The sequence below is a fragment of the Pieris rapae genome, chromosome 15, assembly GCF_905147795.1.
Source record: "Pieris rapae chromosome 15, ilPieRapa1.1, whole genome shotgun sequence".
NCBI classification, from domain to species: Eukaryota; Metazoa; Arthropoda; class Insecta; order Lepidoptera; family Pieridae; genus Pieris; species Pieris rapae.
The window spans coordinates 9087834-9100662 of record NC_059523.1 but is presented as its reverse complement, the minus strand read 5'-3'; the positions used below and the strand labels follow the sequence as shown (position 1 = coordinate 9100662).

Genomic DNA, 12829 nt, shown 5'->3' with positions numbered 1-12829 from the left:
TCTCTTTTTTGGGAAGACGGTGCCGGAAGAATGGAAATTAGCTGTGAAAGAGCCGAGTAGAATAAACAAGAGGAAGCCTGTATCCAAAGACAACCTTTCCAACTGGCTGTTGATAAATAATGTTCTTTAATATTTATATAAAATGTATGTCATTGTCTATGGTTAATATTATGTAAATGTTTTTGGTTGGTGAATAAAGACTGTTTTATTATGACTTCTTGTAAATCTTAGTTTTAACTATGTAATACACAAATCAAATACAAATACATAGAATTTACTTTTGACATACGTAATGCGTAATAACAACGTATGTATTAATTGGAAGCGTTGATTACAGTGTTGCCTTTCCCACGCATTGCGGGTTTTGGCAGATTCCGACCTAACATTACGTTTTGATAACAGGTTTCTGTTTTTAAACCTTTACTTTAGATATAAAGGTAATGTATACATTAATACTAAAGACAATACATATTCCACTGCATAGCCAACGATTAAAAATAACAAATAACGCAATAATTAATGCTTTTCATTTTATAAAAAGAGTGACGCAAAGAAAAGAAATTACTAACGGGAAAAAAACACGAATACTAATAATAAAGCCCGTTTAATTTCCAATCATAACAAAAAGATAATATGTATACAGATAGATTATATTTTTTTTCCATTTTAAACATTATTTTATTTATCCTGTTGTATATATCCCTATATCTTAGCTAAATTAGTACCATCGATCGGAACCACTTCACGGGTAAAGGCCTCCTCCAGCTTTTTTCAACTGACTCTGTCCATGACTTTCTTTCTCCTCCTTTCTTTTCGCTTCCTGTTACCGCTTCGCTATTTGTTCTATCCACCTTTTCTTCTGGCGCCCTCTACTTCTTCTTCCCCTTGGTCATTTCCTTTCCTTACGAGTAAAAAGCTGTAAAAATAGGATTAATTCCTAACCAAAGAGGAGTAGGAGGAGATATTTGAGATCAAAGTGCTGGCCACTTTGGCCACACGACAAAACGTCAATTTCGAAAGGCAAGGACCTAATATTATCAATACAACTATTCTTTTATAAAAGTTGTATAAGGCCAACATATATGTTTGATTCCCGCATTGTAATTATTATAAACTAAACTTTGTGTTGTGTTTATTTGTTTATTACAAATTATTTTTTAAGACAACACGGATTCAATTGTGTAAAATTTAAAGCTATTTTTACAAATACAAACTTCAAAACTTTATTATAACTTTATTTAAAATTATTGTTGTTATAAAAAAATCAAATTAATAAATGGTTTCAATTTTGTTTCAATTAATTCTAAAAACTAAAAACCAGGGTAAACGGCGTGTCGGTAGTATTAAGAAATCATGTCGTCTTTAAGGATTGGATGCGTATTGCAACTGTGGAAGAGTTGCTGCATCTGGCACAGGACAAGACACGCTTCAAGTGACTGACAGTAATGGAGAGGCACAAAGAAGAATATGTAATTTAATGTACCTAGTTGTTTAGACGATAAAAACACAATAAAAACTAATCCGTAATCAAATTTGTTATAAATTTTTATTTTTATGGTTTAAACATAGACATATAGTATTATATATAGTGATTCTAATATACCTAATTACTAACCTTAAAATTTAATTATTAAAATATATTATTAAAAGGGGTCCCTTTGGGCAAGGTTCCGAAGATACTGGCAGCGTTCCCCCTTTGAATAGCTAGACTAATTCTTTGTGCGAGGAAGCTGCCAGCTCTTCGGTCTCCAGTGATGTCGACTAGCCTTTTTGATATTTCCCTAAGAAGCCTTATCGGGCTAAGACCCCACGGACCAAGGGTTTCGACACCGAATGGGACAAAATCATATTCAGAGCCTAGACCCCTATATTTGCAGGCTTTAAATTTGTTATTGTTAAACATAAGCAGATGTTTTATTGACAATATGTCAAATTTTTGATTGATATTATCATTAATACGATGCAAATTTTATTGCCGCAAGCTGCATTTTGACATGTACCAATATTTTATACAGATTTTAATGTTTCAGCTCACGAAACATAAAATTACTTGCGACAATCAAAGGTATATAAGTTGTTTTTACAGCTGCATTTTTTAATAGATTCAAGCATTAATTTGGATTTTTAACGGCGATCTCTCAGCTACCTGCTGTGAAACACCCGAAAAGTTCAAATATTTTTTTTATAGAACAGGGCTAACGGGCAGAAGGCTCACCCGCCGCTTAGTGACACCGCCGCCCATGGACACTCAATGCCAGAGGGCTCGCGAGTGCGTTGCCGGTTAGTTATCAATTAATATCATAATTTTCGTATGTGCCACTCGTAATTATTACGAAACTTATCTTAACAAAACTTCGAATGTTTTAATAAGTTTTGGTAATAAGATTACCTTTATTATTTTTAATATTACTATGTACGTGAAGAATATTGTAAATACTATACATTTGATTATGTTAAGATTTAAATAAATAAACAATTTATTTATTTATTACAGAAATACATACTATGTTTGTTTATAATAACTATCCATTTTTTTGAAATCTCAGACCTACAGGCGCTCAGACCGAGCGAGATCTGTATGTATATCTGTTTAATTTTTATTTTCTTTTAAAGTTAGTAGCTAATATGTGAAACAGTATGTGTGTACAAACAGAAAATAATTTATTTTCACCGGTAAAAGTACGTCGGGGTTATAGGCCATATGTCACCATTAACCACAGAGCCATATCATAACTGTCGTATTTTGTTAATTATTCTAGATGTAAATTACACCGTATCCGCCATTTTAAGTACATTATTTACCATGTTATCACGAAGCAACAAAATACAATAGAAACCCGATACATCTGCGCGGGCGCATGTCATAACTGACCAATCAGGCGCGAGCTCGCATCGAGTAGGTCACGACTGGGTTCCATATTTGAAATTATGTATGTTCGTTTTGTTGTACTTGTTACTTATGACCTTGTACGGAGAATAATGATACAACCTTTTGCCCGTGGCTTCCATCACATAATAAATAATAAAACATAAAATATATCTGACACATAAATCCAAAGCATAGTATAATCTGTTTGCATTTTTTTTGTTTTTCACGGATCCAGTCTCAGTTTAGTATTTTTTTTTTCTTAGTTTAGTTTAGTTTCTGCTTAATAACTATATGTATTATGTATTTTTGCACTTCTTGCCTTACATACCCTATGTAATTTAATACATTTGTTTTCTTCACTTACAGTTGCCTGAAAGAGATCGCTCAAAAGCGATAAGGCCGCCAGTAGCTCTCCTTTTCATTTTTTTTATAGAACAGGGCGCAAACGGGCAGGAGGCTCACCTTGTGTTAAGTTATACCGCCGCCCATGGACAGTCAATGCTAGAGGGCAAGTGCGTTGCCGGCCTTTTAAGAATTGGTATTGGTACGCTCTTTTCTTGAAGGACCCTAGGTCGAATTGGTTCGGAAATACTTCAGTGGGCAGCTGGTTCCACAAAGTGGTGGTGCGCGGCGAAAACTGTCTAGAAAAACGCCCAGTTGTGGAACGACGGACGTCGAGTTAACTGTGTTCAATTTTTATATTGTAATGAAATGAATTGTTAATAAATAAATAAACTTGCGTATTTCAATCCAGTGACAAAGCGAAAATTTAAATAAAAAGCTTTAAATTTAGCCAATACAAATTTAAAGCTTATTCTGACTGTAATGCACAAAAAGGACTTTCACACAAATTTCAAAATGTGACCTTCATATCTAAATGAAATTTGTACGTTAAATCTGTTTAAAACAAAAGAAAAGCTTGATTGATGTATTATCCGCCTTTGGCGACGTCAAGCGTAATCACTAGTTTTCATCTGATTGATTTACCGATCACGACTACTAAGAATTGCCTACCCTATAAGTTTAAGCAGATATCAACGTTTCATAGTTATTCTAAATACTATATATATTCACTAAATTACCGTTTTTTCATAGAACAGGGCAAAAGGTCCGTTGTCTGCCTAAATTTCGTATTAAGTTAAGATTTTTGACTTGAAATAGATATAATTAATTGGTTTGTTTTACTATCAAATTAAAAGCAATGTTCTTCTAGGCGACCATATTACTCGTATAAAACGATAATTATCGCTGTCGCTAGTGGGAGTATGACGGCCCCTAGATTTAACTAACATTCAACTTCTGTCCCGTGTTTTATTTCAGTTTTATATATGCGAGGTAGAGACGTATTTAAATCTTTTAAAAACCAACCGAGAGTTTTTACGTCGGCTTTTTCTCTCGGCCTACACCTTCTGTCTTCTTTGCCGATTAGTACGGATGGCTATTGACACAAATTTAATGACGTTAGAAAAATATGTTTAGTGTGGAATATATGTACCTTATATTCCACATTAAACATATTATTAAAGTTATACTTCTTTAGCGCGTTAGAATTATATTGAGAGTAAATTTATACGATGCGCGCGCCACTAACACCGTAACACCGTAAAACAGACACCCTGAAGTTAGCAGTCAACATTTTAAAATTAAAAATGTCCGTTTTTTCGTTGTTGTCATTTTTTCTACAAACGTAGAATAAAGTGAAACATTAAATATTTAAAAATATTGTATTGTGTTATGGTAATGAAATAAACCTTCTAACGCCTATACATAAGTACCTACACTCATATTTTTTTTAATCTCTACTCTCGATAAAATGCTCTAAACATACCAGAATCTTTGCTAATCAGAGAACATATGCTAGTGGTAAAACGGCTGCTATAAAGTATAGGTAACTAAAGTATTTTCGAGCTGAGAATCATTAATTAATAAGATACTTTATACCTTTACTAGGGTCATACAAATAATTTTGGGTCAAACATTAGAAAATAACCTGTGAGAAGCAACATACGTCATTACATAAGACTCGAATTTAAATTTCTAAGTTGCTAATTAATTTCGAACCCTACATTTAGTTATTTAAGTACATAGGGTAAAAATATTGTTGAAAGGAACACCGCATACACGCTCTTTTAATACTACGTGCGATACGTTTAGTTACCCCCACACAATAATGTCACATTTCGCCTTTCAGTGATATTATTTCTTTACATCCAAGTGGAATAGCTGAGACATCACAGTTATCCGCAGCAGTGATAATTGTCTGGGTTGTAGTCATATCATCTCTCCCAGGAAGTATGTACTTAAATGCTTCCTAAGTTATATAATTCTTTGACTTTTTATTTGATATTATATCTTCAATATCTTCACATAGAATAAGTTATGTTAATAATAATTCCTCAATTTGTTTTATATTATTGAATCCCCTAAAATATCGAGAAAGGTTTAAACTTTTTTTTTTATTTATATTAAATTCGAAACCAGATGGAACTTATAGTTGGCATACTATGTCCTGAAAGTCTAGCGGGGGATAGTGTGCAACGCAAGTGTACTCCATGAACTAGGTACTCTTTCAGTCCGGGCCAGAACCAGATCTGTTGCACAGATCTTTGTTATCAAAGACGTTGCGCCTACTGTATGCTGTCTGTGACACTATCGTTGTAAATGTAAATTTACAATTAATTTAATTTGTTTTTCTTGACGTTCATAAGTGTAGGCTATATGAATAAAGATATTTTGATTTGATTTGATTTGACATATTTATATCTTTGCAGAGTGAATTCACTGTAGCGATATTGTCTATACTATATGTTTAATGTTATATACATACTTTATTATTATCGACATTATAATATTGGTATGAATTTCTGTAAATAAATAAATGTTCGTTAGTCCTCCCGATCAAGAACTTATATCGTGTGTGCTACCGGCCTAAATTGTTATAATCTTTATAAAAGCCATGTCATAATAGGCTAACAAGAAAGAAATATGTATTATTACAGGTTACGTCTAGATCGTTGGGGTTTTAATTATTCATTGACAAATCGCGGCCATTTTGTCGATTTAGGAATCAAATGACAAACCCGTGTAGTTATACATTTAAGAAAAGGTATTAATTTGTGAAATTATAGTTCATTTATATATAAGTATGAAATTAGTATAAGTATACCTACTGGGTGCATGGTCGAAGACGTGGGTCATATGATATTTATTTATTTACAAATATTAATTAATAATCATGCTTTGTTCTACCTTCGTAACACTCAGTTTGGCGTCGCGCACGGTACCACTTAGTTAAATGTATTGAATCATTTGTTTGTGTTTAAATTTTTGAACTTTTTTGTAGTTAAATATTATATATTCTATTTCTGGCAATATTTTCAGTGTTATTGTTTGTTATTAAATATATTTTTGGTAGCTGTAGGATAGCAAATAAATACTTATGATGAAAATTATTATAGTGCCAGTAATAAAGAAAAAATCAGGAAATTTAACAGATATAAATCGCCACATAGTAGAAATGTATATAATGCATATAAGGCTTAAAAGGGCTACGAGATACAAAATCGAGATTTTTGCATAGTTAGTGTTGATGTGAGTAACATGAAACAAAGGACGATTACTAGTCTGGAAGTAACAAGGAAGGGCTATTTAGAAGGGAACTCAATTAATGTTATTTATTACTATTTGGTAGGTAGGCATTTGATTAGCAGAAAGTGTATAGCATAGACTAAACTCTATCCATCGTGACCAGAGAACTAACTATTAAAATTGATTTACATATTTCACTACACGAAATATGTTTTAAAAATAAGAAGAATTTGTATACAGTCTTCCGTTCCCAGGAAGCCGTGGTTTGCCAAATTGTCGCTTGGTAAAGCTGCCACTTCTACTATAATCCGTATGCGTCTTGGACATAACAGCCTTCAAGTTCATTTGCACAAACTCGGTATCGTAACTAGTACCGCCTGTGAGTGTGGCGAGAGCTATTCTGACTTGAATCATGTTTTCTTTTCTTGTCCTAAGTATGACCATTCTTCCTTATATACTTCTTTAGTTTCTCTGTCCGTTCCCCTTCCTACCAATATTTATTTACTTCTTCGAGACTTAAATCCCCTTGTGTATAGTATTATAAGTATGTTTATTGTAAATAATAACATTAAACTATAATTTTGATTTTTTTCCATTATTAATTATTCTGATTTTTTGTAAATTTATGCGCTTTCAATTATTTATGTTATGTCGCGATTGGTTTCCTTAGTTTTTTCATTATGCATAAACTGTAAATAAATAAAACAACGAATTATAAAAATCCCATACTTGACGCTGGCTAATGCACAAACAGTGTTAGAGCCAAAGGGGAAAAAAAAAAGAAGAATTTGATTGTCACAAATATGACAAGCATATGGCATATTTAAAAATAAAACAAAAAATATTTTTTAATTCGTATAATTCTTACATAATAAATGTATAATTAAAATACAGTGTATAGACATGCAAAAAGTCGCAAAATATAAAATTGTATAAAATACTCTTAAGACTAAGTTTGTAATATGGCTAATATGCTATGATTTGACAAGTTCATTTGAGTTCATCTGTCAAATTCCGATGACTATTTGACATAAGATAGACTACTTATGCACTCTTAGCATTTTCTATATATCCTTCGATATGTCATAGCATAAAATTGTGAGCTTATTATGAACAAAAAGTTAGTTAGTTTTTTCTACAATACGCAGGAACATTTCCCCACTGTAGAAATTATGCACCAATATTAGGTAGGACTAAGAGTGCAGAACGCATAATAAAGTAAATAATATACTCCACCTAAAATCGCTGGTAAATTTCTTAATAAGTATTGATTTAAAAAAATAATGGCAGACAGTCTTTAGCCTTATTAATGTTAACTTTATACGTGGCTTCACGTTGTATTGACGCCTCAAAAAATAAATTTAAAAAAATACAATTCTAAATAGTAAAATATGATACACAAAACCAATTTAATACTGACAAATTTTTCTAAAATTAAATTTTGTTAAAGTTTAGATTACATTCTTCATTACAGGACCAGAGAGTATTGTAAAAATCTCACACATTATGGAATATAAAAAAAATTAACATTATTTCTTTAGTACTTAGTTTACTTTATCCCAATAGCAAAAGCAATAGGAATTTAATGTTTGAGTTTTTAATCGATTTCCAGGTGGCGACATCAGCGCTACGGCTATTGAAAGGGCTATATCGAAACTACAAACCCGTTGTGTTCTGATGTTGAACCTCAATAAGTTTAACAGTACCACCCCATTTACAACATCAATAGCATCATATCAGAAATCCAATATTGCAGCGTACGTTATTAATTTTATATTTAATTATAAACTTTCTAACAGATAAAAACTCTAAATGCGTAAATTCGAAACCTCGAGTTTCGTAAATAAATTCTCGTTTGTATATTTATGTATTTAGGACGTAATTCAAACATATATATTCACACTGTATACGTGCTAATGATAATATACTGCACAATACGGTGTGCGACATAAATGACGTGTTTGATATTCGAATACGAAAAGCACTAATGTAAAATTGAATATTGTTTCTTAAATCGAGTAACAAATACTTCAAATAGCCAACTACATAAATTTTAAGTTTTTAAAATGTATGCAAACTATTTAGTATTATTTAAAATAACAAAATCTATAATTTCGTTTTTTAAAGTCTAATTATATAAAAAGATTTGTAGTAAATAAATATAGATAGGTACACAATAAACTTTTACGAGATTTTAAAAACTAGTAAGGCATTACAGAAATATTTTCGTATAAAAAATATATATGGCAGCCATTAATCAGTCTGTATATTCGAGTCATAATTTACGAGACACGACATTAAATTGTCTCCTCTGATAATAGGTTTGCAAAACATATAGATAATAAAAATGTGATGTACAAAAATTAGCAATAGCTAGAAAAAAATATCATATCACTTTTGAGCATCAAATACTTTACACATAAATAAAAATCTTACACATAATAAAGTCACTGCATACTCTAAATGTCAATTGTCAATTTATACATAGTACCTTGATGATTGTAAACAAAGTCAAAGCAATTATCATACAGGATATGTTTAGGGAACGTGCAAATATTACGTCACGCAATTGTTGGAGACAACCCCCCCCCCCCCCAATTAATCAAACCCCCCCCCCCCAATAGTCCAAAAATTAATTTAAAATACTAATCTGTCCCCATTTTTCAGTGTAAATACAATTTAATAGTAATTTGAACTTGACTGTTGTGTTATAAAATCTTCTAAAGATAGAATATAAGAGAAAACAGAAGACAAACTGTTATTTAATACGACAATATTATAGCATTAATCTTAAAGTAAAGTTCACAAAAATGTGATGAGTATTCTAGAGAGAAAGGAAGTATAAATGCACCTGGTAACAGCACCATTTGTGAATTATAGAAACTGTAGGAACTATAGACATATTCAATTGTTGGTTCGCTTATTACAAAAAATACAAAACCGCTATAAAAGTATATTTTGGCCATTGATTACTAATTTTATTAAAAGAATTCTAACTGCCGGTGTGATGATGCAGTAAACTCCTGATTGATTCAAACATCAACCGACTATATGCCAATCAGGATGGTATAATAATTATAATAAAAAATATAATAATAATAATCATAAAGCTCTAATGAAAACTTCAAAAAATAGTTTAAAGGTCATCGCCTCATCATTTGTTTTAACATATTCAGCTGTAACATATAAGCTGAATATCTATACATATTACATATATACTATTATTTATTGAATTATTAGTAACACCTTTTACTTGAATTTTAGATTTTCATAATTATATTAATGCCGAGTTCTCTGTTATTATTATTTTCCTATTCCTGGTCAATTATTTAGCCAGTTATGCCATACAATCTAATATTTAATTTTTTTAGAAAAAGCATAAATGCATCAGTCCATTACCTATTAGATAAATAAAGATGGAAAGGCAATGTAGAAACCACTAGGGTGATTCAACAATTATACTTCATACATTTCTTGTAAATGTGAAAAAACTGACACTGGTTCCAGTACTAAATACCATCAAAAGCCTTTCCAACCTTATTCTTATTTTCACCAGTATCTAATAGGTATCATGCGAGGCAAATCAGCTGTTTCCCTTCATCCATCTGAAACTGGACTTTGTCAGAATTGGCCGCTTTGTCCGCTGTCTTTGATAAAGCACTTGCCAAAAACACTAGACCCACTCCGAGTATTGTCATGTATAGGGCCCAACCTGGAAAAAGAAAATAATTTTGAAAAGGTGTCATTGCTTATTAAAATGTAGGTTTAATGAATAATAATATCTATGGTATTTTTTTAAGCAAATGTTTGACAACTGAATCTTTTGTAGCACAAAACCTGTTCAAAGTTCCTTCAATCTTCATGCATAGGCAATGGTTTAAACAGATTTACAAAGTTCTTTAAATAAAGTATCCACTATAATCTAAATATATAAAACAAAGTCGTGTTAGTTATCTCTTTTTTGGTGGATTCTTCTTTGCTCCAAATAGCAAAATAAATATTGGATAAGATATCATATAGCAATAAATATATTAAATTCCGATGTTGAGTTGACTGAGGAGATGCATAGCCAGGCTATGATCTTGATCGACGACATGTTACCTCATAAAAATAATGTTGTGTATCAGAAAGTGCTTTAACATACAGTATCGTAATATTGGTGCTAGAGAGAAGAGGCCTAATGTGTAAAACTGTCATTCTTCTTTTGCAATACCAAGTTGTATTAATGCTATGCGACATTAAAGAAATCCTAAGTTAAGTTTAACTAAAGTTAACATGATATTATTAGATTGTAAGGGGGAACAAAGTAAGCCGGTTTAGATAGTCTCATATAGATAGGTATATTTATGAAACATATACTGCTCAAATAAGAACTTTTACTGTATTGCAAAATAAGTCTTAATAATCCTATATTAGCAGGATATAGGACTAGTATTTATAAGCCTTACCAATAGAACAGTCCCCTGGTATGTATGGCTCAGAGTATTCACCACAAAGCCGCTTTACTCGGGCAGCACCCCAACCCCAAGGATAAAGCAGTATACCAAACACACCAAACAAACCTGTTTATAAGTATAAAAATTATGATTAATAGTACTTAGTGCTACATACATGTCTGTTGGTTGTCTACAATTTGGTTACCTAATCAATTCTATTAAAAAAAAATAATATTAAAACAATAAATAGTATTATTAAATAATATATGTTTTATAATTAATGAGAGAAGAAAACATGTTTTAGCCCAAGTTTGCGATCTATGCTGTATATAATTAAAGCTTTCTTTAAGGTTTGAAAATTAATTTTAATCTTAATAAATTGTAAGTTACCTCCCAATGCCTGGGTGGCACCTGCAAGTGATATTACACTCTTTTTAAATACAGATTGGACACAGCATGCCAAAACTCCAGCAAGTACTGTAGAAAACTGGATAGCTGCACCTGAAAAATAATTAAAATGTATTTATAATGTGATTTTATTATACCACTTCTACCCATGTAACTTTTTATAAAGTTATGTGAAACATTGAGATTAATATAATAGTTTGCATATTTTAGTCAAAATCCCCTAACAAAAGCAATGTCTAGCTACACACATGTACACTATGTACACACTTCTGCCATTACTTTCTGTTCAATAGGCCAATTTCATATTTTTATTTGATTTGATCAACTTTATGGGTCATCTAATCTGCAATACAAGGAGAGTAATAAAAATACTTACAAAAGGATAAAAAAAACATTGCTGCCTTCCAGGGAGTAGGATACACATATGAATCAGTTGCAAGTCCATACAGTGAGAATGGAGCACAATGGTTTCGGTCATGTTCTGTACGAATACATCTATAAATATAAAAGCTCCTTTATAGTTTACGGTTCTATTAGTTTATAATATTATAAAAAAATTGTTTTTAGGATTTATAAAATTTTAAACTCTGTTAAATATGAATTTGTAAAAGCCAAATGTCTTCCATATGATCTTCTAACAATTGTAGAAGAAACAACGAAAATATCTTCAAGAAAAACCTAAATAATAGTGAAAATAATATATTTCATTCCCTTTAACTGAAATCAGTTGTATCATTTAGTCATGATAAAAGCGCAGCCGCAGCGATCCCTTTAGATCAGGAAATGGTCGCATACATCATAGGGCCACATAATAAATTGATCTCAAAAGGAAGTCGAGTTACAATACGTGACACCAATACGGGAATACAAACCTATTGTAGATACCAACACTGGGTACATAAAAACTGGTAATATTGTTATCATTCACTATGTTTGGCTGGCCGAGCAACCATTTAGGCGTCATAACACCGGTCAGAATTAACATAAAAGCAGCCAAACTTATAAGCAGCCATGCTAGACTGCGACCGGTTATAATCACATAACACATAGCTTACTAATTATTCTAATATATATCTTGTATACAATGAGTTTCCTAAAAACTGTTAAGAGGATTAGAAAACATAAAGGTAGAACGCTCACAACTTTTCAGTTCTACCTCTCAATACTTATATACAAATACAATTCGCGTATCAAGATTCAAATAAATAAAACAATTATATTCTTTCAAACTTCAAATTTCAATTACCAGGATTGTCGTTGAAAATTAGAAATTGACATTTGGATTTAATGTATTGTCAATGTCAATAATTTATTGCATTTTAACCTCAGACTGAGATTGAGATACGAGATAAAATGAAAAAAGAGAAAACCTTTAATGAATATAAGGTTTCAATAACCTAAAATTAACAGTATAATTTGTTTTCCTTACATTAGATACATTGACAAAGACACTAACAAAACAGATTGACAATAACATCAGCATATGGCTAATAGTTTCAAGCCGTATGACATACGGGAGTCAAAGTTC

The 12829-nt window shown here is 31.3% G+C and overlaps 1 protein-coding gene across 1 annotated transcript; it reads right to left on the bottom strand.

The window, feature by feature from the left end:
- Positions 1-9124: 9124 nt before the first annotated feature.
- LOC110997217 (LHFPL tetraspan subfamily member 2a protein) lies at positions 9125-12504 on the bottom strand. The gene is made up of 5 exons (XM_022265268.2): positions 12174-12504; positions 11678-11796; positions 11284-11394; positions 10906-11019; positions 9125-10169 (listed from the first exon to the last, which is right to left on the bottom strand). The coding sequence occupies exons 1-5, from the start codon at positions 12347-12349 to the stop codon at positions 10027-10029; spliced, it is 663 nt and encodes a 220-aa protein (XP_022120960.1). The 5' UTR covers positions 12350-12504; the 3' UTR covers positions 9125-10026.
- Positions 12505-12829: the final 325 nt, after the last annotated feature.